The 23,609-nt window shown below is 53.6% G+C and overlaps 4 protein-coding genes across 30 annotated transcripts; 3 read left to right on the top strand and 1 right to left on the bottom strand.

Annotated features, from left to right (window-relative positions):
- Positions 1-18: 18 nt before the first annotated feature.
- On the top strand, positions 19-3,235 carry GPANK1 (G-patch domain and ankyrin repeats 1). Of its 10 annotated transcripts, none has more exons than XM_060615115.3 (4): positions 19-161; positions 891-1,110; positions 1,364-2,080; positions 2,620-3,235. In XM_060615115.3, the coding sequence occupies exons 3-4, from the start codon at positions 1,470-1,472 to the stop codon at positions 3,062-3,064; spliced, it is 1,056 nt and encodes a 351-aa protein (XP_060471098.1). In that variant the 5' UTR covers positions 19-161; positions 891-1,110; positions 1,364-1,469; the 3' UTR covers positions 3,065-3,235. The 10 variants fall into 10 exon arrangements, with proteins under 10 accessions (XP_060471098.1, XP_060471099.1, XP_060471096.1 ...); XM_060615116.3 differs by having other exon boundaries at positions 19-281; positions 1,367-2,080; XM_060615113.3 differs by having other exon boundaries at positions 19-281.
- Positions 3,236-3,322: 87 nt separating this feature from the next.
- CB2H6orf47 (chromosome B2 C6orf47 homolog) lies at positions 3,323-6,794 on the top strand. The gene is made up of 2 exons (XM_060615124.2): positions 3,323-4,719; positions 4,912-6,794. The coding sequence occupies exon 2, from the start codon at positions 5,133-5,135 to the stop codon at positions 6,024-6,026; it is 894 nt and encodes a 297-aa protein (XP_060471107.1). The 5' UTR covers positions 3,323-4,719; positions 4,912-5,132; the 3' UTR covers positions 6,027-6,794.
- A 125-nt stretch (positions 6,795-6,919) lies between these two features.
- APOM (apolipoprotein M) lies at positions 6,920-9,089 on the bottom strand. Its single transcript, XM_060615128.3, has 6 exons — positions 8,868-9,089; positions 8,321-8,475; positions 7,962-8,035; positions 7,765-7,863; positions 7,486-7,584; positions 6,920-7,063 (listed from the first exon to the last, which is right to left on the bottom strand). The coding sequence occupies exons 1-6, from the start codon at positions 8,979-8,981 to the stop codon at positions 7,038-7,040; spliced, it is 567 nt and encodes a 188-aa protein (XP_060471111.1). The 5' UTR covers positions 8,982-9,089; the 3' UTR covers positions 6,920-7,037.
- A 2,113-nt stretch (positions 9,090-11,202) lies between these two features.
- BAG6 (BAG cochaperone 6) lies at positions 11,203-23,543 on the top strand. Of its 18 annotated transcripts, none has more exons than XM_060615093.2 (26): positions 11,203-11,458; positions 12,139-12,265; positions 13,363-13,480; positions 13,600-13,796; positions 14,032-14,085; positions 14,247-14,321; positions 14,931-15,169; positions 15,697-15,826; positions 16,287-16,484; positions 16,702-16,954; positions 17,307-17,384; positions 17,496-17,603; positions 17,726-17,838; positions 17,945-18,029; positions 18,231-18,514; positions 18,949-19,240; positions 19,398-19,567; positions 19,757-19,810; positions 19,939-20,041; positions 20,137-20,261; positions 20,433-20,579; positions 20,678-20,737; positions 20,847-20,993; positions 21,071-21,178; positions 21,707-21,853; positions 22,139-22,318. In XM_060615093.2, exons 2-26 carry the CDS (start codon positions 12,152-12,154, stop codon positions 22,232-22,234), a joined length of 3,495 nt encoding a protein of 1,164 aa, XP_060471076.1. In that variant the 5' UTR covers positions 11,203-11,458; positions 12,139-12,151; the 3' UTR covers positions 22,235-22,318. The 18 variants fall into 18 exon arrangements, with proteins under 18 accessions (XP_060471076.1, XP_060471074.1, XP_060471081.1 ...); XM_060615091.2 differs by having other exon boundaries at positions 17,942-18,029; XM_060615092.2 differs by lacking the exon at positions 11,203-11,458 and adding an exon at positions 11,517-11,649 and having other exon boundaries at positions 17,942-18,029.
- The last annotated feature ends 66 nt before the right edge of the window (positions 23,544-23,609 follow it).

The raw sequence follows: 23,609 nt of genomic DNA, 5'->3' as shown, positions 1-23,609 counted from the left end.
AGCGGGGTGCCACCGGAAGCGGAAGTCCAGTACCCGTTCTGGGCCGGGGCACTTGGGAAATATAGTCGTAGGATCCCGCGACTGAGGGGCCGTGAGGGGGCGGGGAAGTGAACGAGGCTGGCTGGCTGGTTGGTTTCCTGCAGCTCCCCTCACGCAGCGAGGTTGTGTCCCAGGCGCTCCTCTCCTACTCAGGGGACTGACCTCATCCCCGGCTAACCGGCCGGTCCTTATTGCCTATCGAGCTCCTCGCCCGAGTCAGGCCAGCCACTGGAGGCTTCGCGGTGGCGGGGGGGGGGACGCTGTGTTTCACTCCGGGGTCTGGTCTCCTCGGGCGGGAGGTGAGGCCGGGCTCCCTGCTGAGGGACGTCGGTAGGGTGGGCTCTGCTGAGGTGAGCGATGTGAGAACCGGGACGGCCCCGTGCTCTAACCTGAGGTGGCGCCAGCCATTCTGTTGCTTGTCCCCTTGCACTTCTCCATTTCCTCTTAGGGCTTGAAGGGGGCCTTATGCTGCGGGCACTAAGTATGACCTTCGAACCCTGGTCGGAATAATGGTGAGGGGCAGGGTGATGTCATTTCATTTCACAGCTTCTGTGCATTCCACAGGTTTCCTTCCGCCAACTCAGAGCCTTTCTTAACTCAGAGTGGTTTCCCAGTTCCAAAAAATGAGCTCGGAGAGGGGGCCACATTCAGGGAGGCGAGAGGCATTGTGGGGGCGTTATGTAAAAGTAGGACCCCAACCGACAGACTCTGTCCTCGCGTTACTTAAGCACGTGGCATTTTGAGCGGTTGCTCTAGAAAAGGTCCCAGGGTGGGGAAGCTGAACCTGGCGCTTAGCACAGGCCTGCGTCCTCAAGTAATGTTTTGTGTTGTTTTGTTTTTTTATTTTCCAGTCCCGCATGCGTGTTAGGGGTCGTGTGGCTATTTGATCGTCAGCTCCTTTGCTTAAAGTAGTGCTATTTGCTGTACGGAGACTACCAAGACTGGAGCTTCTCCCTTAAATCAGCTCCTTGCTTCCTGTAGAAGTGTTAAAGTCTGTTCTTGTTTGGGAAGAATACCCCGACCATAGGATCAAGGAAGATTTAAAGGGCCAGGCTGATTGTTTCCTTAATGGTATGTCTTAACTGGTGGTCAAATAGTTTTAGATAGAAGCTGTTTTTATTTATTGTTGTTGAGGATGGGGTTGGTGGCAACTCTCACTGAGTCTTTGTTAAATTAACCTTTAGTAAGGGGCATGGGCTGTTATTGTAGGGTTCTGTTTTTCCACATGACCTATGCTCCTTAGGCCCTGCAGGGTCCTAGGTTGTGGGCTTACTTAGGGAGTGAGAGGGTTTTTTGACTTTAAGAGTATTTTTCCTCATCCCAGCAGGTCTCCGGAGGTGGCTCTGGTCAATGCAGAGCCACGAAGCGATTGGCTTGCTTGTCTCAGCCTCCCTTTGTCTAGTCTCATCCTCCCAGTTTACCCAAGAGCCATGTCCAGGCCCTCCCTCATCACCTTCACCCCGGCCACCAGTGCCAGTGACCTCTGGAAAGATGGGCAGCAGCAGTCACAGCCTGAAGAGCTGGAGCCCACCCTGGATGGGGCTGCAGCCCGGGCGTTCTATGAGGCCCTGATTGGCGACGAAAGCAGCGCCCCTGAATCCCAGAGATCTCAGCCTGAACCTGCCAGTAAGAGAAAGAGGAAGAAGAGAAGAATAATGAGGGAAGCTGCTGCAGGAACCTCAGGAGGACATGGACAAAGGAGATCCCTTGAGGCGGAGGACAAAATGACCCAGTGGATACTGAGGGCAGCCCAAGAGGGTGACCTGGCAGAACTAAGAAGGCTGTTGGATCCCCGTGAGGCAGGGGGAGCTGGGGGCAACATCAATGCTCGGGATGCCTTCTGGTGGACCCCCTTGATGTGTGCTGCTCGAGCAGGCCAGGGAGCTGCTGTGCGCTATCTCCTGGGCCGTGGAGCTGCCTGGGTAGGGGTCTGTGAGCTGGGTGGCAAGGATGCTGCTCAGCTGGCTGAAGAAGCAGGCTTCCCTGAGGTGGCCCGCATGGTCAGAGAGAGCCATGGAGAGACAAGGAGTCAAGAGAACCGGTGAGGGGAAGCCTTAGCCCATGCCTCTTTCAGTGTGTTCTGTCTTTCCTAGCCCCTCTATACCAGAGGGTCCAGAACAGAGCTGAAGGGTTCTCTCCCCAGTCCCCCAGTGTAGGCTGATAAGGCAGTGTAGTAGAGTAGTAATGAACATGAGCTCCCTGGGTCCAAATTCTGACTACTTACTTGGGCAATTAATCTAACTTTTATGTCCCTCATTTTCTTTATCTGAGAAATGGGGGCAATAAGATCACTTTTGTTGTAGGGTTGTTAGGATTTAATGGGCCAATGTATGTAAAGTACTAGAACGATGCTTCCCGTGTAATAAGTGCCTTATAAATAATTATGCTTTGCCAAGAGCTTGTGAAGCCTGGTTGCTATTTCTTCTCCTAGCTGTTCCCCTCTGGGTCCCTCATTGCTAAGTGGATTGGAAGGCAGTTTGTTTTTTAACAGAAAGACTAGAAGGACTTCCCACCTTGCCACCCCCCTCTGAGGCCTCAACCCTTCCCCTGCCCTCAACTCTTTCTCTTTTTTCTCTCCAGGTCACAATCACCCTGCCCCCGGTACTGTGAGACCTGCGATGCCCACTTCCAAGACTCTAACCATTGTACATCCACTGCTCACCTGCTGTCACTGTCCCGCGATATCAGGTCCCCCAACCTGACCCTTGGGGTGCCCACCTCCAGCCCAGGCTTCAAGCTGCTGCTGAGGGGAGGCTGGGAGCCTGGAATGGGGCTGGGACCCCGGGGTGAGGGCCGCACCAACCCCATCCCCACTGTCCTCAAGAGGGACCAAGAAGGACTAGGCTACAGATCAGTGCCCCAACCCCGAGTCACACACTTCCTGGCTCGGGATACTCGGGCTGTGGCTGGGAGGGAGAGAACCCCTCGGGTGACCACACTGAGCCGCAGGGAGGAAAGAAAGCAGGAGGAGAAGGACAGGGCCTGGGAGCGGGACCTAAGGACATACATGAACCTTGAGTTGTGACCTTGGTAAGGTCTGATCATGGTCTATTGCTAAGTCTGAACTTAGACATACGTACTTTGGCTTTTACTTCCTGGGGTCTGCCCAGTTTCTAGATCCTCAGGTTTTGTTTAGTGGGCTCTGCCTTTGGGAGAGAGGGGCTGAGCATTGAAAAATAAATCAATCTTCTCCCTCTTTTGTGTTTTATTCACTTTTCTGGAAGCTATTGTGGGAAAACCAAACAAGTCTAGGGGCCACACGCAAGTCCCACCTCAGCCAGGTGGCGTAAATAGGGTCACCTCCTTGCCAGTCTGGTTCACTTCTACGTCCTAGCTCCTGCCTGGAATGCCCCACCTATTCTTTGAGTCCCCTGAACCAGGAATGGCCCAAGTTCTATGCAAGTCTCACCTACCCCAGGAAGGATCTCCTGACTACTCTAGCCAATTCAATCATTGTTTTTATTCAATCACTGATTTTAAACAAGTTCGTATACTACGTGCTAAGAAGAGTAATAAAAAAAATTCCCAACCTGCTCATAGAGGAGGAGGTGGCTATGTGATCAACATAAAATGCATGGTGTTAGGGGAAACCTGGGAAGGCCGACAGAGGTCATGAGAATAGGTAGGATCTTGCAGGAAGAGGCCAATGGGCGGGAGGGCCTAGGAATATACAGCCTCTACTATGTTAGCTAACCTAGAGCCAGAACTCTGGCCTCCCAAATGTAACCTTTAAGTCAAGGTTCTTCATTTTACTATCTGAAAACAGGGCAAGCAGCACATTCTGTTTGCACTTGTCTTTCCCTCCCTCTTCCCCCTCCTTCCCGCTGCTCATGCCAGGTGCCAGGCACATGGAGAGCTCACTGTTGTCAGATCCAGGAAGTAAAATCTGCGTAGAACGGCAGGGAAGAGCTACACGAGTCCCAGAAAAGCACCTTTCTTTTTCGGAAAACCCTTCCATGAAGTCCTGGACATGAGAAGGAGTGGTGGTGGTGGGGGGTGTTGCAGGGAAGAACCAAAGGGCAGGGGACTAAAGGGAGCGGGCGAGTTTAGGGGAGCACCTGTGGGCGACGAAAATGGGGGGCTAGGTTTACACTCAGGCCCTGGCCCTGCCTGATCTCCACTCGCGCCCTGCGGAGTGGCGCGTACTAAAGGCGCGGGGGCGCGGGGGGCGGTGGATCCGCAGGGTCCGCCCCGCGAGCTTCGGGCTCCGCCCCCGTCTGTCCCTCCAGCCCCGGTGCAGCTGCTTCCGGGCTCTGCGGCTCCAGAAGGCTTGGTGAGGCCGCGGCCCCGACGCCGGGCCCGGGAGGGGTCGCAGCGCACAGCTCCCGGACGCCTAGATCCCCAGGCAGGCCCGCGCTTGGCCTCGAGACGAGGATCTCCCAAGATATTTCTGGCCTGACCTTGCGGAGGCCGCGTCTCAGCTGCGTGCTTGGGTCCCGGTCGGGCCGCTTTGTAGGATTCATAGGTCTCTAAATCAAAGGAAGAACGCTGCTGAGTGGAGTTTGCTCAACACCTCTCTCCTAACCCCCCAATAGGAGACTGCCTATTCTTGAGCTCCCTTAGGTCAGCAGTTCAGGACTCTCCAGATTGGGAGCAACTGAGAACCCAGGGCCACCTTCCTTCCTTCTTGGATGGAGCACCGCCTCCCCAGTTTCTGGGGCACCTTGGGGCGTGGCCTTGGTGAGTGAAACTTGGGGTGCTGCCTGCAGGAAAGGAAACCCGGAAACGCAGGGAGGTCACCGTGGGGGTGACCCAGGCCTTGTCAGATCCTGAGATTCTTGTTCTGAATCTTGTGTGGTGGGGTGGGGGGGGGGGGGTGGTGGTGGTGGTGGTGGTGAATGAATTTGGATGTGCCTCCCTTCTTTACCTCAGAACTGAAAAGGAAACAAGCTGCTTGTCACACTTGAAGCTGCACGACCGTTCAGGAAAGTGTGGAGCCACTTCTGATTTCAGAGTAGGAATCACCAAAAAGATAACAGTTCTTCTGAGCTTGAACAGATCCTGGCTTTTGAGGAGACAGCCCCTAAACCTGAGAATCTAAGCAGTGCTAGGAAGCAGCCGCAGAATTTGGGGGCTCATTACACATCCCAGCCATGTTCCTGCGACGACTTGGTGGCTGGCTACCTCGCCCCTGGGGCCGCCGGAAACCAATGAAACCTGACCTGCCTGCCCCAGAACCCAGACCAGTGGACAGCTCCTCTGAGAATTCAGGGAGTGACTGGGATAGTGCCCCAGAAACCATGGGAGATGTGGGGCCTCCCAAGGCCAAAGACCCAGGGGTACGGAGGAGCTGTGGGGCTCCTCCACAGCCAAGCAGGGAGTCCCAAGATGAGCAACTGGGGAGCAAAAGAATGGATTCCCTCAAGTGGGACAAGACTATCTCTAACACTCAAGAGTCTGGGAGACTGGAGACTGGAGGGACCATTCCCAAACTTGGACGGGATCCTGTGGACTCAAGTGGCACCAGGAGATCTGGAGTGTCCCCTGAAGGGGGACTGAGCCCCACCGGGCCTGAAGTCCCAGTGGAGAAGCCAGGGCGGCATCAGAAACTGCTGGGCTGGCTACGGGGGGATCCAGATGGGGGAGCAGGGGCTCCCTTGCAGTACCTGGGGGGCCCAGAGGAGTGTCTGCAGATCTCAACCAACTTGACTCTGCACCTGCTGGAGCTGCTGGCCTCAGCACTGCTGGGGCTGTGCTCAAGGCCTCTGAGGGCAGCTTTGGACGCATTGGGCCTGCGTGGACCCCTGGGCCTCTGGCTGCATGGGCTGCTGTGCTTCCTGGCTGCCCTGCATGGGCTCCATGCTGTGTTGAGCCTACTTACTGCTCACCCCCTGCACTTTGCCTGCCTCTTTGGTCTCCTACAGGCCCTAGTGCTGGTTGTCAGCCTCCGGGAGCCCAGTGGGGATGAGGAGGCCACTGACTTGGAGGGCGAGAAGTTGGAGAGGGAGGGTGAGGAGTGGAGGGGAGATCCAGGAAAGGGGCTGTGACTGCGGGATAGGGGGTGACCGTAGTGCCCCCACCCTGAATGGGGTGGGAGCAAGGGTGAAGATAGTGTGGCCTTTAGGAGAAGAGTGGGGGCCATGACTCAGATTGTAAGCACAGGGACCTCAGGGATGGGGAATAAACCCCAGGGTATGAGGGCACAGGGCCCCCCCTTCACACACAGGGGAGAATAGAGCCGTTTAGGGTATCTGTTTATGGACAATGGGGATATTGCCCTTGAATTCACCAGCTGTTGTTACTTTTTGCTTTTACGTTTCCCCCACTTTCGTTTTTTTTCTTTCCACCTCTACTTTTTAAAAGAAAAAAAAAAAGTGTGGTGGTAACAAATAAAGACTAAAGGGTCCTCTTTACCTTTCAAAACTACCCAGGGCTGGAGGAGACCAGAGGCAGGACAGACAGACTTCTGACTAGGGTTAGAGGGTGGTTGGAGCCCCAAGGGATCCCCTTAGATCTTGGGATCTGAGCCATCTAGAGGAGAATGGGACTGTTCTGTGGGTGGATTGGGGGTGTGGATAGGGACCCCAGGTGACAGGGAGCCTGCAGGGAGGGTCTGGGTGTTCCCAGGAGCCAGGGGAAGTGGGAATGGTGCAGGCAGTATTGGAAGGAGGGCCAGTTCAGAGGGACTGGCAGCTGAGACAGGCAGTATGGGGAAGCATTGGAGCTTGCAGTCTCCACTCTGGGGTTAGGGGTTTGCACACTCAGCAATAAATAACTGTGTCACACCAAATCCTAAATATATCACTACAAAGTGAGACATACCGCCACTCAGTGTCCTTCCTGACGCCGTCCAGCTGGGGGTTTAGGTGGCAGAAGACCCAGGGGGAGTACTGAAATGGAGGTAGTGGGATTGATGTCTGGGGACAAACCCAAAATGAGATGAGGATTGAAAAACCATCTTTATTACTCTTGAAAGGGAGCTGGGAGTCTCCAGCTTCTCCCTGCAGCACAACTGCAGCTCCCACCATATCCATCTGGGGCACAGATGAAGCCACAGGTCAGTCACTGGACAGCGCACAGGCCTCTGGTGGGAGGACGGAGAAAAGAAGAGGATGAAAAGGAAGGAAATCCAGGAAGAAAGGCAACACTGGTGGTAACAGGGTAGAGGAGAATGCATTCCTGCTTTTCCCCACATCTAAGAAGGGGTCTCTGAGGCCTTTCCCCCTACATCTCTGCCCCTCTGCCCCATTTATACACCACAAACTCTGAAACCTCTCCTTTGAGTAGCCCAGAGCCCATCCTGGCTCCCTTGGGAGACATCATAGCTCTTGGCCACATCCTTCTGATGTCATCACAGCCTATGACACAAACGGAGGTGTCAACACCGCCATTCTAATGATGTCAGCCTTTGGCCATGTCCTCTGGTGACATCACTTGAGTCCCTTTCATCTGGCACATAAGACTTGGTGAGTCCTAGTCCTCTTCTGTGGGACTTTACCCCCTCACCTTGATTCCTGGGAGTCAGTAAGAAGGCTTTGGAGTCCAAACAAGAGGTCAGGGACTGAAATTCCTCCACACATTTCTCAGGAGGGTGTGGTGAGCGATCTGGAAGAGCAAGGCAGAACCAGGCAGGCCTATCAAAGTCCCTGCTTCTTAGCACCACCCTGGTGAGGACCTCATGGAGGCACCCAGCCCTTCCTAGGATGATATCATAGGACCCAGAGTGAGAGGCTCCTGCCCTCCAAGTGTTTCCTCCAACCCTTCCTGCCTGGCATCTCCACTCACTGTAGAGGAGGAAGCGCTGATAACCCTGGCCTGACTCTTTCAGCATGATTCCACCTGGGCATGAGCTGGAGAAGAGCTTGGTCTTCATGTCTGGGCGCCCTGTTTGGGACAGGGAGGTGGGGAGAGTGTCAGGGCAGAGATGCAAAACCAAGCAAGCCCAGGGGACTTGGGGAGCATGAGGGCTGGAGAGAACCAACCTTCAGTTCTGAGATCTGTGCTCCCCTCAGTCAGGTGGTAGATCCATTTCCGGGGCACACAGAGCCCATTTTTCCTGCAGAAGTGGTGACAAGGAGGAAGGGCTGAGTGGCACCCCAACCACACAATACCAACCTCTATTTATCTTACTTCTTTTTGAAGCCTGGATCCCCTTGGTAGTATCAAGCTACCAAGGTATGGTTGGTTAGGCCCATCTCTCTTCAGAAGGAAACTAATAGAACTGTTGACTCAGTGGGCCAAGAATAGCAGATATCCCAAAGAGCCCAGTTCTTTGTGGGTGGGTGCTCATATTCTGAACAGAGACTGCACCTACTGGTGCCTCTGCCTCCTCACCACTCACGTGCGGATGGTAGCACGAAGCTGGAGCTGTGTGGGGGCAGAGCCTGAAGCCATGTTGAAAACAATGTTGTCCACAGGGTCAAAAGTCGCCAATTCCTCCTTGGTGGGAGCTGCCCCTGCGATAAAGTACCACCGGCCCAGGTGTGGCTCTGGGAACTGCAGAGAACCAGGTGGGGGGGAGGGGATCAGAAAAGGGTGGGTCCCCACTACAAGATCCATTCAACCTCTTCATCATCACTCTTAAGACTGCAAGACTTAGGAGTGGAGTGGTGGCTGTTTTTTTCCAACTAAGGTTTGGGTTATGACAGGGAGCCATTAAGTGAGTTTTCCTTTGTCTCTTCTCAATCACCTTGAGTAACCACCCGCCCCCAATTCTACCATGTCTCCACATTGATGGCCATACTACTATTTTTTTTTACTTGTTCTTGCATTCATTGTCACAAACACACACGCCCTTTCTCCCTTTCCCAGTGTGGCTTCCGGTCACTCAAGGCCACCACCCAAATCCTTCAGAGCCCCCACCATAAGCTCCCCCCATTCGTCCATACCTCTTTCCCATCCACTCCCTGAGTTGTCAGTTGACTGAACTCAGGGCACTGGTAGATGGAGTTAAGGAGAATACCATAGAGGTAGAATAGAGCTGCCCATATTTGGTAGAACATCTTCAGGCAGGAGGGAGCTGGTGCTCTTCGTGAAGTGGCTGGTGCCTTAACTGCTCTCTCCCCCTGCTAGTTACTCAGTCCACTCAGCTTCCAGCCCCCTTGCCTTGACCCTTGACCCTTTCACCTGCTAATGAGTAACTTCAACCTTGTTTTCCAACCCAAGCCTGGATTACTTACAGTGTTTGGGCCTTCCTCCCCCTCTTCTAGATGCCAGTACTCCAGAATACACCCTGACATGTCCAAGGGTCTCTCAAGAATTAGGAAAGCTGAGCCCTCTTAAGTAGAAGCCTGTGGCCTTTCAACCTGTATCTGAGCTGGTTTTCTGCTGTGTTGTGCAGCACTGAAGAGAGGTGGACTGATTCATTCATTCACTTAGCAAACTGTTTTGAGTCCCAGCTGTTTGTCAGCTAAGCCCTAGGGACATAAAAATGAATGACATAGTCCCTGGCCTTGAAGCAGTAAAAGGAAAACTAGCTATGTAAACAAAAATCATTGCAATACAACCTGGTAAGTTCTTTAGAACAGGTATGAACTAGGCGCTGGGGCCTGGTGGATGGAAAACTTTCCCTCTGAAGTTTATAATTGGGGAAACAATATGTACACCCCTGAGAAAGTTCGTGGACATGAGTCTATTTGTTCAACATTACTACAAGAGGCTACATAATCTAACGGTTAGAGGATAGGTGCTGGTGTTAGAGAGGGTGCAAACCCTAACTCCACTATTTGTTAGATCTTGGACAATTTTATGAATCTCTATGTCTGTTTTTTATTTGTAAAATGACCAAATCATCAATCTGCTAGGATTAAAAGAGACAATGCACATAAAGTCCTTAACAAAGGCCTGCACATAGTTAAGTCCAAAGTAAATATTCGCCATAACTAATGCTTGTAAAAGCACTTACTACAGTTTCTGGTGGGTTTTAGGTTCTCAAATAATAGTAAGGAGAGCCAAGTGGGTGGAGCAGTTAATGCAATGAAAGATGGCTTCCTTAATAGATTATGTATAACCCACAGACTGCCAAAAAATTTGTTCTGAGAGGTGAGGTTGCTATGCGCTTGCGATTTAATGAAAAGAACAAAATTTGGGTGATGGGTATATGAGGGCTCATTATTACTATTTACGGGTAATGTTTGTTACTTTTTATCATAAAAAACAAATACATATAAAATACAACAACTTATTGGTAGAAGTGCTCTACCCGGGGTCTGGTAGGTCTGGATTTGTCAGTTCTGCCACTTACTTTCGCCTAGGTATAGTCATCTATAAATTGTAAGTAGCAACTATCCTAGGTGTTGAAAGGCTTTTAAGGACAGTACGCAAAACCCTTAGTAAAGTGGCTGACACAAACCAAGAGCTCTCTAAACAGGTGTTTATTAGAACTCTTAACCGAAATGGTCCTTGGGACCTGGGTAGAAACTACGAATCCCAGAAAGGCTATGGACACCGCAGCCAGGCACACCTGCAGCAACCGGCCTGGCTGGGAAAGTTGCAGCGCCAGGAGGCCAAGGCCCTGGCCCGAGGGCAGCGGGTGGGCTAGAGGGCTTAGGCAGCGAACACCGTCCCGCCTGCCCGCGGACCCGGGGCTTGCGGAAGCCCTTCAACACCCCCTTCAAAACCCCAGGGTCAGATTCTTGTGTTTCGGTCCAATCTGAGTCCATTTGCTCCTAATTCCCAAACTCTGAGGTCCCCTTTTTGACGAAAGTCCTAAAAAACAGTAAATCCTAGTTTCTCCAAAACATGGCGCGTCCCCTTGGCCGCACATCGCCGGCGAGGAACATGGCGCCCACAGCCCGCCAAACGCCCACCGAGCAGAACCGAGGTCAGCCCCAACGACGCGACGGCACGCCCAGCTCGCGAACCACCTCCAACCGTCTAAGGAAAGGATGACTTCCGGAGGCGCCGAAGGAGTAGAGAGCCTCGAGGGCCAGAGTGACAAGACAGAATTTTAGGAGGCCAGGACAGTGCCGCCTTAAATTCTCTGCCGGCCACGACTTTAATAACATGGATTGATGAGGCGCAATCCCCAGTCCCCAAACTCCAAGTTGCATACAACTGTCCAAAGCTTCTCGAGGCGTAGAGTCTCATCTAGTAATTTTTTTCAGGCATTTATAGTAGCCACCTCAAAACCTCCCACAGCTCAAGCGCGTGCACAGAAGAAATGAACAGCGTCAGCGGGGGTGGGCGGTGCCCAAGAGTGTACGCATGCGTAGAGCGACGCACGCAGGCGCAGTACGGTCCCCCGGGCGACGGTGGCCGCGGCTCCTCGGGGTGCTCGGCTCCCTCCCATCCAGGCCGGCCCCGGCCCGTCTCGCCCCAAGGAACTCATTGTTGGGGGCCGCGAACTTCCTCATCGTGCCCCACAAAAGTAAATCTTGGGGACCTGGGGGAGCCGGAAGTACCGCCTTGCGATCCCCAAATACTATCGGGGAAACGGAAGTGGCCATCGGTGGCAAGTTGGGGGAGACCGGAAGTGACGGTACCTTGGGGAAGTCGGGGGCGGAGTCCGGGGTGGTGGTAGTGTGTGTGGGTGTGTGTGTGGGGTGTGTGTGGGTGTGTGTGGGTGTGTGTGTGTGTGTGTGTGTTTGGTGTGTGTTGGTTCCGGCGCTCTGCTGGAGCGTCGAGGGAAGGTGGAAGAGGGGGGCAGTCAGCTAGCCAGTCTGGCCCCCCGTGAGTGTCCGTCATCTCGGGTCTGTCGTGACTTAGGCGGGTTCGATGGGCGTGGCGCGCGTGCGCGAAACCACTGTCTCCGCAGAGTCTGGCGCGACCCCCCCCACCCCCCCCAGCTCTCGCGTGTCCCCCAGTTTTGTCGAACTTTGGGGCCTTTGTCGTATCGCGACTGATGATGACACTGGTCTCCTTTTCTTATCTTTCCTGCTTCCTAGCCTGAGTGGCCCTCCCTTATTGTGATTGGCACTGTGGAGCCCCTCCCATCTCTCCCTGTCTTCCAGCTCTCTGTGCCGTCGATCTCCTGCCCTTTGTGTTTCTCTCCCTGTGCCCCGGAATCAGAAGGGGGATGGGGGCGGGGGTGTGTGTGTGTGTGCTTGTGTGGGAGAAACTCTTTAGGTATTAGGGCGGAGACTCAGGCTGGGAAGGCTTCCGGGTGTATAAAATCTGCTTTGGGCGACAGCAGGCCTCCCTCCCTCCATTCTTCCTTAGAGAGCTGTCGGCCATGGAGCCCAGTGATACTACCAGTACCACTACCAGTATGGAGGAGCCTGACAGCCTGGAGGTGCTGGTGAAGACCTTGGACTCTCAGACTCGGACCTTTATTGTGGGGGCCCAGGTGAGACCCCAGTATTTCTGGAAGACCCCCATTCACCTTTCTTCTTGTAGTCCCCTTATTCTGAGAGAAGAGCCTGGTTTTTTTTGGGGGGGGGGTCCTCAAATCTTCTTTCATCGGTTCCTTTGTTCATGATCTAGACAGGATACTTTCTGGTGTTGCTTGTTGAGTGGGAAGGTATGGATGAGGCAGATTTCATTCTGCCTTTTTCCACTGTGATAGAACTCATGCAGAGGGAAATATGGAGGAAGGGGGAAATCTGTGCCATCATCATGAGGGAACCCCAGCCCAAAGGGACAGACCTAGCTCTTGCTTTTGGGAAGGGAAACAGAATGGAGATCCAAAACACAAGTCTTAAAAGCAAAAATTGGTTAAATCTGTACTCTGTTTTTAAAGGCTGGAAATCAGAGCCCATAGTGCAGGTAGAGCCCTAATAGGCTATTGAGTGGATTTTCTAGTATTTGTGGCATAATTTGAGTGTTGATTGTAATGCCACAGACACAGCTGTTTATGCCATTAATTCCTCTAATACTTGGAGAGAAAATCATGAGGTCTGTAGTTTTTAAAACACATACAAGAAGACCATGTAGACTTTTGTGATTAGATGTATGTAAACATTCTGGTACTTCCCAAGAGTATGTTGTCCAGTTAGGAAAGTGTTTGCTCTTTTCTCTTTTTCTACTTAGTTGAGTTTTCTGGCTTGATTTTCCACCCCACCTTCCTTATCATTGCGTTTATTTTGGAGATTGCAGAGTTGTATCATTTTGTGTTTGGGGAGGGGTCATTGGTATCTTTAGACACACATTCCTTTGGGAGCCAGGGAGAGAAGTGAAGGTCAGTTAGCTTTTCTGTATCCAGCCATGTGATTTTCTTCTGGGCATATAACCTGAACTTTGTTAACATTTATTGTCTGTTTTGACAGGTGTTAACACGTCTTAGTTTGGGGCTTTGCACAATAATTACCTCACAATCAAGACAAATGGGTAGTGATTTTATGATTGGGTGATTTTTACCCCTCATGCCCAAAAGTCGGTTGTCCGCCTTCTGTCCTTTCCCTTTCCTACATTAGCTGATAGTTTTTTATTTCTGTTACCTTGCAGATGAATGTAAAGGAATTTAAGGAGCACATCGCTGCCTCTGTCAGCATTCCCTCTGAGAAACAACGGCTCATCTATCAGGGACGAGTTCTGCAGGATGATAAGAAGCTCCAGGAATACAGTAAGAGTTTGGGGGAGGCAGTTTAGAGGTTGAGGCAGCTGTCTAGAGGGATGAACTGAGGCCTTGAGCTTACCTGATCATATAATGCTTTGGTGTGTATCTTTTTTTTTTCCCTGCAGATGTTGGGGGAAAGGTTATTCACCTGGTGGAACGGGCTCCTCCTCAGACGCAGCTCCCTTCTGGGGCATCTTCTGGGATAGGGTCTGCCTCAGCCACCCATGGTGGGGGACCCCCGCCTGGTACTCGGGGGCCTGGGGCCTCTGTTCATGACCGGAATGCCAACAGCTATGTCATGGTTGGAACCTTCAATCTTCCTGTAAGCTTGTGTTCCACATAGGATGGTTTTTGTGGGGAAGGGTGGTTTGGTTGTGGTAATGGCAGAGAGCTTATAAGACAGGTGTCTTGGTCTTTAGATTGGGTTTCCAGGGCCCTGAGGTCTGATATGACCTCAGTCTTTGAGAAAAAGAGTGGGGCTCTAGAGAATGAGTTGAAGGTGTGGGGGCCTTAGTATTTGGCTTCTCCCAGAGCAACTTCCCTTACCCTTTTCTCAGAGTGACGGCTCTGCTGTGGATGTTCACATCAACATGGAACAGGCCCCGATTCAGGTATCACGGGCCTGGGAGGGTCAGGGAAGGGGATCTGGGAGAAGGAGGCCATGAGGTGGGGGGTGAACCTGGCCAAGGAGATGGCTGGGACCTGCTTCAGTGGGTGGTAGAGTTCATGGCTTCATCTCAGGTGTACCCTGATTTTCCCTCTCTTATCGTAGAGTGAGCCCCGAGTACGGCTGGTGATGGCTCAGCACATGATCAGAGATATACAGACCTTACTTTCTCGGATGGAGGTCAGTGGACAAGGCTGTCTAGGGTCTGTCTGTCTCTTCATTCTCCCTTACCCCTCTTGTCTCCGCCTGGTGGTGAAGGCATGACTGGCCATATCAGTTGGATTGTCCTTGTCTAATCTGGTCTCTTCTCTGCAGTCTTCAGTCTTTGGGGCAGGAAAAAGTATCTTTGTCAGCCTGTCTTGTTCCTGCCAATTCTCTGGGTGCCTGGTATCCGGGAAGTTTGTTTCAAACTTGTCAGATAATTCTCACGGCTGCTTCTTTCAATTATAGAAGCAGTTCATGCTTTTTTAGTTTCTAAATTGCTATAGTTGATACTATTTCCATTAGTTTGTGTCTTGGCTGTAGCTTGTGACCTTTCTTTCTTTTTTTGTGGGGATTTAGCGAACCATACTTTTTGTATTTTGCTAGTAATTTGCAAGTAAAACAGCTATTTGTTGTGCCTCTTATTTAAGTTTTACGTTGGTGGCTAGGGAATCAAAGAGGCCAATGCAAAGCCCTGCCTTCAGGGAGCCCAGCTAGAGCTCCTTCTCCACTCAGTCTCCTTTGTCCTGGGTAATTCTCTGCAGCAGTCTCACCCTGCCTTTGGTATCCTGAATCCCTCCCCTTTAGTGTCGAGGGGGACCCCAAGCACAGCACAGTCAGCCGCCCCCACAGACGCCAACCGTGGCCCCGGAGTCTGTAGCCTTGAGTTCTCAAACATCAGAACCAGTTGAAAGTGAAGTGCCTCCTCGGGAGCCCATGGAGGCCGAAGAAGTGGAGGAGCGTGCCCCAGCCCAGAGCCCGGAGCTCACCCCTTCCGGCCCAGCTCCAGCGGGCCCAACACCTGCCCCAGAGACCAATGCACCCAAGTGAGAAACAGAGGGACCCTTTGGGAGGGGGTTTGGGGATCCCAAGTGAAGTGTGAGAGCCAAGAAGGATATGATGGGAGAAGACGGCTGCTTGACAGTCTCTCCTATAGGGCTAGTGTCGGGGGTGGGGGGGTGGGCAGGGAGAGGCTCTGGACCGGCTGATGAGGTTAGAGTTGGCATCTGAGCCAGAAGCACTGCTGTCCCTGGGGCAAGAAAGTCCAGATGGTGTTTCCTGAGCCTGATTAAGATTCTCTCTCTTGAGTTCTCACAGGCCACGCCTCTTTCTTCAGAGTTAGTTTCTTGTCATCACAGGTATAGAATCATGTGGTGGGAAAGGGAGAAGCAGTGTATTTTCTCTTGTCTTCCCGTGGGTACAGGTAAAGCACAGATGCTCTGCTTGTCCTAGAGGGGATTGGGCCAGGGGTCCGGGAGGCTGCGGACAGACAGGGCAGGTGTAGTCTGTGTCAACTTTGAGGTTAGGGGTCTGAGGAGAGCCTTGGCTCACTGCCTCTCGGGGTTGCCCACAGCCATCCTTCCCCTGCGGAGTATGTTGAAGTGCTCCAGGAGCTACAGCGGCTTGAGAGCCGCCTCCAGCCCTTCCTGCAGCGCTACTATGAGGTTCTGGGCGCTGCCGCCACCACGGACTACAACAACAACGTGAGCCCCGCCTACCCCCTCACCCCCATTTGTCCCAAATGGAATAGGCCGAAATACAGCTAATCCTTTCCCCAGAAAAAGACATTGTCTGCAACAGAATGATTCCTCTTTAGGCTCGTAAGTGATGTTTTCCTTGTTTATAGGGAGGGTCATCATCTCTGTGATACCTACTGTCTTTGTACCTTTTCATACCTTGGGTTAATTAGGAAACTTAGGCAGAGTAAGGAAATTTAGCAGATGATGCTGTACTGATTTGCCGTAGGGTTTGTTGTAATAGGAAACTTTCCGTGTGCACGAAGTAGAATTTATTTATAGAGGTTGGGTCTACTTGAAAGCTTCCGAGGCTACGCCTGGGGGTGTAGAGAATGTGGTGTCATTCAAAGGTGTTACTGCTTTTGTTATTGACGTTCGTCCCAGCCTAATATTTTTGGCCTTTCTATGCTTGACCCTGGGGATATAGCAAGAGGGCCGCGAAGAGGACCAGCGCTTGATCAACTTGGTGGGGGAGAGCCTACGGCTGCTGGGCAACACTTTTGTGGCGCTGTCTGACCTGCGCTGCAACCTGGCCTGTGCGCCCCCACGACACCTGCATGTGGTCCGGCCCATGTCTCACTACACCACCCCCATGGTGCTCCAGCAGGCAGCCATTCCCATCCAGGTGGGTCTGAGGGGAGGAGCCTGGTGTGAGGGAGACCGCATGGCTGGTGGTGGCATGACCCAGGGTAGCTACCAGGTTTGACAGTAGTGAGAAGAGGTGGGGACTTTAGAAATATGTAGTGACGGAGAATGGGGGAGACTTCGGAAGTATATCACGGAGTGCCATGGGTTAGGCTCTTGTTTTACTCACTTTTGTGTCATTCATCTGTCTCCTCCAGATCAACGTGGGAACCACCGTGACCATGACGGGGAATGGGACTCGGCCCCCCCCGACTTCTAATGCGGAGGCAGCTCCCCCTGGTCCTGGGCAGGCCTCATCCCTGGCTCCCACTTCTACCACTGTCGAGTCCTCAACCGAGGGTGTTCCCCCGCCAGGGCCGGCTCCCCCCCCGACCACCAGCCACCCAAGGGTCATCCGGATTTCCCACCAGAGCGTGGAACCTGTAGTTATGATGCACATGAACATCCAAGGTGAGTTAGGATTGGTTGTTGGTAGAGAAGAGCAACGTGGCTTGGGAGGGGGCTCTGTAGCGAGGTGTGAGAGAGGGAGAGTGGGGAAGGGAGAAGTCAGGGGTGATGGAGGTAGCAGGGTTAACCAGACTAGAAACTTTTCAGTTGGCATGCATGGGGAGGGGCAGGAGTGACTGCTTGTCCTTGCAGTTTTGTTTGCATGGTGAAGGGAGTGCCGCCTTCCTGTCTAGATGGAGGGAGAGGCAGGCTTTTTGGTGGGGGGGAGTAGCGGCCTGAAGGACGCCAGTCTCAGGAGGATATAGTTAGGCTTTGGCGCCTGTCTCAGGGCTACTCTCTCTGTCTCCTTACCCAGATTCTGGCACACAGCCCGGTGGAGTTCCGAGTGCTCCCACTGGCCCCCTAGGACCCCCTGGTCATGGCCAAACCCTGGGTAAGAGTGAGGGCATCAGAGCAGGCAGAGCTCTGGGTAGAGAAGGGGTAGGGCCGAATGGGTGGGCTGAAGGGGGTCCAGGTTCAAGGTTACATCAGACCCGCCCCCCAGGCTCCACCCTCATCCAGCTGCCCTCCCTGCCCCCTGAGTTCATGCACGCCGTCGCCCACCAGATCACTCATCAGGCCATGGTGGCAGCTGTTGCCTCCGCGGCCGCAGGTAATAACCTGGAAGGGGAAGTTTGGGAGGCGGGGCACGGTCCACGGTGGTGGGTGCCGTTGGCTGGCAGTCAGGGGCCCAGCCTTCAGCCCTCTCCGGTCTCTCCCCTCTGCCACCCACAGGACAGCAGGTGCCGGGTTTCCCGACAGCTCCGACCCGGGTGGTGATTGCTCGGCCTACCCCTCCACAGGCTCGGCCTTCCCATCCTGGGGGGCCCCCAATCTCGGGTACTCTAGTGAGTAAGGGTGGGGGGGTTCTGGTAGGGAAGTTCGGGGAGAGAATCCTGTGGTGGGGAATGAAAAGGGCAGGACTGAAAGCCCCCTTTGTTCTCCCTTCAGCAGAGCGCTGGACTAGGTACCAATGCCTCTTTGGCCCAGATGGTGAGCGGCCTCGTGGGGCAGCTTCTTATGCAGCCCGTTCTTGTGGGTGAGTCCTCGTTCTTCCCTGTCTCCAGCTGTAGTCACTCCCATGGCCCTGCAGGCTGATGCTCCTTAATCTCCTTACTGGTGCTTCCCAGTTCTCTCCATAGGTCCTTCGTTCTTGCTTTCTTGCTGGGAAGATCAGAATGGAAATGCTGTGGGGTCTCGTTTCTCTGGATTTCATCTTATTTTCTTTTGGCCTCTGTAGCTCAGGGGACCCCAGGAATGGCACCACCTCCAGCCCCTGCCACTGCTTCAGCCAGTGCAGGCACCACCAACACAGCAACCACAGCTGGTCCTGCCCCCGGGGGACCCACCCAGCCTCCACCCCCTCAACCCTCAGCGGCCGATCTTCAGTTCTCACAGCTCCTAGGGAACCTGCTGGGTCCTGCGGGGCCAGGGGCCGGAGGGCCTGGCATGGCTTCTCCCACCATCACCGTGGCGATGCCTGGTGTCCCTGCCTTTCTCCAGGGCATGACCGACTTTCTGCAGGTAAGTGCCTAGCTTGCTCATCACTTCACCCTTTCCCTTGGCTAGGCCAGGCGCTGGTGCCTTGTTGCTGTGGTATTGCTGCTGGGCTACAGTCTCTGGTGGCATGTCGGTGGGAGGGAGCCTTGGGAATTTGTGGACTCGGATTCCCACCCACCCCTGCCCCGATTTGGAGATGAGGAAATTGAGGCTGTGAAAGCGAAGTAATTGGTGTTGCTGCTTTGTAACCTACCCCATCGAGAGGGAGAGAGGGTCGGTGCTCTGCCCCATCCTGCCGCTGTGTAACTATGTGTGCGCATTGTGCTTTGGGGAGTAAAGAGCAGATTACAGCTCTCCATCTTCCACAGCCCTCTTGGTTTGTGCCTTTCTGGTGTTGTTTTACATCCTTGTCTCCGTGTTCACCTTGTGTTCTGTTGTTTGTTCCTTCTCTTTGCCAGGCGACACAGACAGCCCCTCCGCCCCCCCCGCCACCCCCACCCCCACCCCCGGCCCCAGAGCAGCAGACCATGCCCCCACCAGGGTCCCCTTCTGGTGGCGCAGGGAGTCCTGGAGGCCTGGGTCTTGAGAGCCTTTCACCGGAGTTTTTTACCTCCGTGGTGCAGGGCGTGCTGAACTCCCTGCTGGGCTCCCTGGGGGCTCGGGCTGGCAGTAGTGAAAGTATTGCTGCTTTCATACAGCGCCTCAGTGGATCAAGCAACATCTTTGAGCCTGGGGCTGATGGGGCCCTCGGTGAGCAAATTGGGAGTGCCTTGGCCTTCTACAGGGAGGGATAGGTCGATGGTCTCTGTTGAGGGGTATTGCCGAGGTGGGATGAGGCCAATGGGCTTGTGGTGGGTGGGCAGGCCAGGTGGTAGAGGCCGCTGCTGACTTCTGTCCCTGTCTCTAGGATTCTTTGGGGCCCTACTCTCTCTGCTGTGCCAGAACTTTTCCATGGTGGATGTGGTGATGCTTCTTCATGGGCATTTCCAGCCACTGCAGCGGCTCCAGCCCCAGCTGCGATCCTTTTTCCACCAGCACTACCTGGGTGGCCAAGAGCCCACACCTGGTAACATACGGGTAAATGAAGATCTTGGACCCCAGAGCTCTCTTTCTCGTCACTTTCTGTTCTTTATTCCTGACTCTGTTTATCTGTCATCTAAAGCTATGATTGCTCCAGCTCAAGCCCTGGACTTACTGGAGGTAGAGGGGAGGGCAGTGTCTTGAGGGCTGGGGCTTGGATCTAAACTTGCGCTGTTTCCCCCATAGACGGCAACCCACACGTTGATCACAGGGCTGGAAGAGTACGTGCGGGAGAGTTTTGTGAGTACCCCTCACATTCCCTCTTCTCCTGGGTCCCGTCAGGGTAGCTCCTGTTCCTGCTACCGCTTTTGGTTCCTGGTCTCCCAGGGTTCCTGATTCGGAGGGTCTTTGTGTGTGTTGTTTCTCAGTCTTTGGTGCAGGTTCAGCCAGGGGTGGACATCATCCGGACAAACCTGGAATTTCTCCAAGAGCAGTTCAATAGCATCGCTGCTCATGTGCTGCACTGCACAGGTCAGGGGCAGCGGGGCTGGGGGGCCGGGGGGCGGGGGTGTTAGATGTGCAGAGCTGTCGGGTGCCAGCATCTCCTCCTTGTGTCTTGCCCACAGACAGTGGATTTGGGGCCCGCCTGCTTGAGTTGTGTAACCAGGGCCTGTTTGAATGCCTGGCCCTCAACCTGCACTGCTTGGGGGGACAGCAGATGGAGCTTGCCGCGGTCATCAATGGCCGAATTGTAAGCACAACCTCCGCCCCAGAGCCCCAGCCTTCTGTTTCCTTGGGTTTCCATTCTCTCTGGTATCCTGCGGTTTTTATTTTTTCTCCCCCAACTGCTGTCCTTTACTCTTTGACACTTCTCAAGAGCTCGTTGAAGATGCTGTGTTCTAAGGCTGCTTTCTGCCCTCAGCGTCGCATGTCTCGTGGGGTGAACCCGTCCTTGGTGAGCTGGCTGACCACTATGATGGGACTGAGGCTTCAGGTGGTTCTGGAGCACATGCCCGTAGGCCCTGATGCCATTCTCAGATATGTTCGCAGGGTTGGTGATCCCCCCCAGGTAAGGGACCCAGATGGGCTCTGGGGTCAGGGGACTTGAGGGAACTGGAGAGGCCTGAGACGGCTTTCTGTGTTCTCCTTCTCTGTCCAATTTTATAGCCACTTCCTGAGGAGCCAATGGAAGTTCAGGGATCAGAGAGAACTTCCCCTGAGCCTCAGGTACCAGGGAGAGTTGAGGGGCCAGGTGATGTGGAGTGGGGGACCGGGGGCGGGAGGGCTGGAGCTGGGCGTGCTGAAGCCCGTGTCTTCCCACGTGTCTGGCTCCCAGCGGGAGAATGCTTCCCCAGCCCCTGGAACAACAGCAGAAGAGGCCATGTCCCGAGGTCCGCCTCCTGCTCCTGAGGGCGGCGGCTCCCGTGACGAACAGGATGGAGCTTCAGCTGAGACAGAACCTTGGGCGGCCGCAGTCCCCCCAGTAAGTGTCGGGAGGTGGGCCGGTGGGCCAAGGCAGCTGAAAGTTGTGCCAGTTACTCATCCCCTTTTCATCCCCAGGAGTGGGTTCCGATTATCCAGCAGGACATTCAGAGCCAGCGGAAGGTGAAGCCGCAGCCTCCCCTGAGCGATGCCTACCTCAGTGGTATGCCTGCCAAGAGACGCAAGGTTGGTCTGCTTCTTCCCTGAGGATCTCTCTTTATCCAAATTCCCCTGTCGTGCTTAGAATCCAATTATTCAGAGTCAAGGAATTCTTCCTAGTTTAGTCCCGTCATTTAATGGCTGAGGACACCTTCCCGGGGATTGACTTGCTCACGGTCGCTGCAGCACACCTTCATGTTAGCATTTGCCAGCAGTCCTGTCCTCCCTCAGCTGCCTGGTGGCTAGGAATGTGACTAGGGCCTATTTTCCTTAAGGTGGGCTTCCTCTTGTGGACTAGCCAGCTCAGAATGCTGGCTGGCCTGACTCATCCTGCCCCTCTTATTTTGAAGAGTGAGTCCACACACTCAAATGCCATGTTTCGGCCAGAGCCGAATAAAACTAGGAAGGTATCTCTGCTGTCAAAACCGCCTGGACTAGTCCCCTTCTCTCCACTAGCATAGGAACTCAGTGGTTGATTCCTGGAAAGGGTGAGCTGGGTGGTGGCACTGGATCTGACGTTGATCCTCTTTTCCCTCCCGACCCCCTGTCCCCCAGACGATGCAGGGTGAGGGCCCCCAGCTGCTTCTCTCAGAGGCCGTGAGCCGGGCAGCTAAGGCAGCCGGAGCTCGGCCCCTGACGAGCCCTGAGAGCCTGAGCCGGGACCTGGAGGCACCAGAGGTTCAGGAGAGCTACAGGCAGCAGGTGCCCCCACCTTGAAGCAGGATAGGGATGGTCTAGTGGGAGGGGTTGGGCTAGGGCCCCTCTTTTCTGATCTTTTCAGAGATGAACTGGTCAGTCTGGGGCTACCATGTGATTTTTTTAACGAGTTTTTCCCTAGTGGCATCTGGGAAGGCTCGGCGATACCATATTGGGCTGACAGTGTGGCTGGTGGGGAAGTGTTAGCTTCTAAGGGATGGCCTTGCGTGCTTGCTGGGATCCTAGGGGCCTGGCCGCTGCCCCTCCGACCTGCTTGCTCTCTCTCTCTAGCTCCGGGCTGATATACAAAAGCGACTGCAGGAAGACCCCAACTACAGCCCCCAGCGCTTCCCTAATGCCCACCGGGCCTTTGCTGATGATCCCTAGTTCTTGTGGCCCTCCCTCATCAGGGGACCATTTCCCCCATCTTCCTTCACAGTATTTAAGAAATAAAAGTCAGATTTTCCTGGCTCTTTGGTCTCTAAATTGTCTTCCTTAAATAGCCTAAGTACTTCAGGGGCGTCTGACTCCGGCTCCAGTCATGATCTCAGGGTTCAGGAGTTTTGAGCCCCCATCTGGCTCTCTGCTCTCAGCCTAGAGCCTGCTTCAGAAACTGTTCCCCCTTGCTCTCTGCCCCTCCCCCACTCACACACGCCCTCTCAAAAATGAAAACAGTACATTGTCTTCTCTGAACTTGTTTAAAATTAAGAATTTCTAGGAACCTAGCTGTGTAAGACCACTTTTAACCTTTCCCTGGGAGATGTGCACTACCATGGTTTACTGTTCATGTAGCACAACACTACAATGAGCCTGTTGACAGCGACAGCCCTTTACAGGGAACATTTTCATGCAGGAGCATTTTTTTTTTTTTTTAATTTAGAGTGAGGGCCTATGCGTGCGAGTTGGGGATGGGCAGAGAGGGAGAGAGAATCCCAAGCAGGTTCCCGGTTGTCCTCGCCAGAGTTCCACTATTTGGGGCTTGAGCTCACAAACTGAGATCCTGACCTTTAACCGCCTGAGCCACCCAGGCACCCCAAAAGCATTTTACATGTGAATAAAAGAGTTCAGAAAGGACAAAACTTACTCCAGGCTAGCATAGGGCTGTCAGACTATCCAGTAAAAAGCCTTTTAATTTCCAAGCAGCTGCAGACCTCAATACACTCTTAGCAGGCCTAGCCAAGTTTGACAATGGTGGAACTCCTCTACCTGGTCCAAGGAGCCTACTGTTCATGCTTAAATGGAGTCCATGACAACTTTAAAGGCATGTCCTCTCAAGTTTGTGGCCAGGACCAAAACGACACAAGGATGCCAATCCTTTGCTACTCCCTTTGAGATGCAGTTGTGGTCCCCTCCCTGTTTGTTAGCTCCATGCTGGACCAACTGGATGTGGCAGAAGAGCCCTGCTAAGGCCAGGTCCTACACTTTACAGCAGCCACCAGGACCTCTTTGAGCACTAGCTCAAGGACATAATTGGCCTGATGTCCTAGTGACAGTCCAGTGGGATTCTACCTTCCAGGTGTGCCACCAAAGCCCCAGACACCTGAGGGTAGCCCTATGTGACCAGCCCAACCATCAGCTGCAGACTGGTAACCAACAGACCTCACTCACTGGCACAAGAAACCGATCGCCCAGTGGAAGCCAGCTCTAATTCCCAATCCCTAAGACTTCAATATACAATAAAATGGTCAAATTTTGAGATAGCTCGTTACAACAGATCACTGAGGTAAGTAAATTCTGTAAAACCACTTCACTGGGGACTGTA

This window comes from Panthera onca, chromosome B2 (genome assembly GCF_046562875.1).
Source record: "Panthera onca isolate mPanOnc1 chromosome B2, mPanOnc1 haplotype 2, whole genome shotgun sequence".
Taxonomy (NCBI): domain Eukaryota; kingdom Metazoa; phylum Chordata; class Mammalia; order Carnivora; family Felidae; genus Panthera; species Panthera onca.
The sequence above is the reverse complement of the archived record's forward strand: the minus strand, read 5'-3'. Positions and strand labels throughout refer to the sequence as shown.